This window comes from Centruroides vittatus, unplaced genomic scaffold (assembly GCF_030686945.1).
Source record: "Centruroides vittatus isolate TY-2023 unplaced genomic scaffold, ASM3068694v2 contig_717, whole genome shotgun sequence".
NCBI lineage: Eukaryota > Metazoa > Arthropoda > Arachnida > Scorpiones > Buthidae > Centruroides > Centruroides vittatus.
In genome coordinates, this window is record NW_027122456.1 from 1,716,199 (window position 1) to 1,719,419 (window position 3,221).

The following is a 3,221-nucleotide window of genomic DNA, read 5'->3' on the forward strand; positions in this document are numbered from 1 at the left end:
TGCAGTTGCAACTCGAAACACGTGACCCTATAATAAACCAATAAAATTACAGTAGCTTGTTTTTGTCTACTTTCGTGAGTTTACCGACATTTTACTTTCTACTTCAGAATATTTACGGAATTTTAGCCACTTTTATTATTAAAATGGCAAGCAGTTCCTTTTCTGAAATGAATAAGAGAAAAAAGGCGATAATTTTGTTACAGCTGCGCGAGAATACACGAAGAAAAAAATAAGAAAAAACGCTCATGCTGGGTTAAAACTTGGCGAAATGAAAATAAACGGGCTGAACAATCGTGCTTCCACCAGCTGATGAACGAATTAAGGCTTTCGGATGCCGAAGGTTATAGGGGATATATCCGTATGGATACAAATACTTTCCAAAGTATTTTAAGGAAGATAACCCCCGTAATAGCTAAAGAAGATACACATCTTCGAGGTTCTATTTCACCCGGAGAACGTCTTTCGTTGACACTTCGTTATTTAGCTACCGGTAAGAATATATTTTGTATTTAATTTATATTTTATGCAATCTTACGATTAAAATGGTTCATATATAATTTAGGAGAAACGTTTCGTAGTTTGGCATACCAATTTAGAGTGGCCCATAATACAATATCAGTCATTATCCCAGAAGTTTTGGATGCCATTTATCAATCTTATAAAAGTGAATATTTGAGGGTAAGTGTTGTTCAGAAGAAAGCTTGAATGATTTAATTCATTTTTAATCGATATATTTTTTTCTTTTATGTAAGCATTTATTTTATTCAATTGTATATTATTAAATGTAATCAAATAAATCTAACAATAACTTTCATAAATTCAGATTTGATTTATATCAAATATAGCATTTAACTTTTGTATTAATTCAGTTTTAATACATTTAATGTTACTATCAAGATATGTTTGACAAATATACAACACAAGGTATATCTCAATAATGTTAATTTGAAAAAAAATTGTGCAGAAAAAATTTATTTCAAATGCTCTTAAAGAAATTCATATTATTTTGATTTTTAACTTTATTATTATATTGGCTACATCAATTTAAAATTGTTTATTTTTCTAAGGTACCATCTACAGTATGTGAATGGGAAGATATTGCTAGGGAATTTGATGAAATGTGGCAATTTCCTCATTGCCTTGGTGCAATAGATGGAAAACATGTACAAATCATATGTCCTAAGCAATCTGGATCTGCTTATTATAATTACAAAGGTAGTATTTTTGTTATTAGTCAATTATTTAAGGTTGTACTCAGTTATTCTGTTTGCTAAAACTCTATTTTTTCCAAATAAGGATTTTATAGTGTGGTTATGATGGCAATAGTGCGAGCAGATCTTTCATTTACATATGTGGATGCAGGCACTAATGGGAGACAAAGTGATTCTTCGATTTGGAATGCATCAAATCTGAAGAAAGCCATTGATGATGGAAAGTTAAACTTTCCACCAGATAGTCCTCTTCAAAGTGGAGGACAGCCAATTCCATATGTATTTGTTACGGATGAAGGAATTGGTATGTCTTCACGAGTAATGAGGCCTTACCCAATGAAACAGTTGACAGCTGAGAAATCCATCTTTAATTATAGGTAAAAGAGCTATTTAATATTAATTATTTAAGACAGTTTATTATTATTATTAGTGTATAACTAATGAAAACTGTTTAATTTAATTCAAATTGAAATTATTGTTAGATTATCAAGAGCAAGGAGAGTTGTCGAAAATGCATTTGGCATCCTCACTTCTGTTTGGCGAGTCTTCTCTACAGTGATTTTATTATCCCCGGATAAGGCTGCAAAAATCATCCTAACATGTTGTGTTCTTCACAACATGTTACGGGAAAGAAAAATAAAATCTTATCTCACAGTTGCTACCAGTGACAACTTTGGAGAGCAACATCAACAGTTTACACCCTTGGAAAGCAGTCGTAATTTAAATCCATCAACAACAGTGGCAAAAGCAATCCGTGATGAATTCAAGACATATTTTAATACTGTAGGCCAAGTAGAATGGCAATGAGATGAAATTTGTTTATAAAATTATTTATAATAAATGTGAAATGTAAAAATATTTAAAAAGTTTGGAATTATTATGATTATGTCATTATAAATGATACACTATTTTGAGTTAAGAAATACAACTTTGATACAATAAGTGAAAGATATTTATTAATTAATTATTATTCATAATATTTTTTTCTTCTTCTACAATAAGTGAAAATATTTTCATCTGCAAATCTAAGGCATTTTTCTGGGGAAGTGTTCTTAGTTTGGCAGCTACAAGATTGCCAAATTCATCGAACACATCCTTCTTTGGTTCATTACAGAGAGCCTGAAAAAATATTTAATAGACAATCTTAAATGAAAAGGCAGATCAGGTTTTCAGTCATATTATTTAATAATAATCTTTGTATTTGTGTAATATTTATAGTATCAGTTACTAAAGTGAACACTTACTCAATAATTTTGAGTTGTTTAGTTGTTCACTCTGAGCTGTAAACTATAAATAAATAAATTATACATTTTTAAATAACTTACATTCATTGCACATTTGTAAAAATTTTCTTTCTCCTTTTCTGCCATCTTTTTTTTCTTCTTAGGTGGCTGTGCATCAAATGTACATGGTGACAATGAAATACTTTCATTTAACATTTCATTATCATCATGCACATCTATATTTGCTTCTTCTGCCTCATCAGATATGCAGCCAGAAGTGGATTGTGTTTGATTTAACTATAAATAGAAATAGGCTATATTTAATTAATTTTTACCTACTTTAATATATAAAATATATATAACTTATATAATTACATCGTATGACGACAGCGGTGACATCGTTTTCTTGTATGAATTTAAAAGAAAACTCATAGACGACCAATGTTCCCACGTTGGTTTATATATCTCGTGTTCTCCACATCCACTTCGCCTGCTGTCATCTACTTTTTTTTTAATCCTCAGAAACGACGTTCGGAGATGGTGGAATTTTTTACTTAGTACTTTAGCTATATTTAAATCAATATTGTCGTTACCAAACTAAAAACAATCAACATTCTATATCCAGAAATCTAAAAATGGTACTTACGATCAACGCCGAGACTTTCACTAATCTCACGCCATGCCTGCGCTTTTTTATCTTTTCTTCGATAAAATGAAGAATTAAAGTCCCACAGGCATTCGTGAGACTGGATGAGTTCGATCAACCTGGATTCTATACACGTGTCAT

The 3,221-nt window shown here is 30.5% G+C and overlaps 2 protein-coding genes across 2 annotated transcripts; one reads left to right on the plus strand and one right to left on the minus strand.

The window, feature by feature from the left end:
• Positions 1 to 230: 230 nt before the first annotated feature.
• LOC136980601 (uncharacterized) lies at positions 231 to 2,077 on the plus strand. Its single transcript, XM_067276742.1, has 5 exons — positions 231 to 490; positions 563 to 678; positions 1,068 to 1,215; positions 1,297 to 1,588; positions 1,694 to 2,077. Exons 1-5 carry the CDS (start codon positions 310 to 312, stop codon positions 2,016 to 2,018), a joined length of 1,062 nt encoding a protein of 353 aa, XP_067132843.1. The 5' UTR covers positions 231 to 309; the 3' UTR covers positions 2,019 to 2,077.
• Positions 2,078 to 2,140: 63 nt separating this feature from the next.
• On the minus strand, positions 2,141 to 2,876 carry LOC136980602 (uncharacterized). The gene is made up of 3 exons (XM_067276744.1): positions 2,810 to 2,876; positions 2,537 to 2,731; positions 2,141 to 2,330 (listed from the first exon to the last, which is right to left on the minus strand). The coding sequence occupies exons 1-3, from the start codon at positions 2,864 to 2,866 to the stop codon at positions 2,172 to 2,174; spliced, it is 411 nt and encodes a 136-aa protein (XP_067132845.1). The 5' UTR covers positions 2,867 to 2,876; the 3' UTR covers positions 2,141 to 2,171.
• Between the last annotated feature and the right edge of the window lie 345 nt (positions 2,877 to 3,221).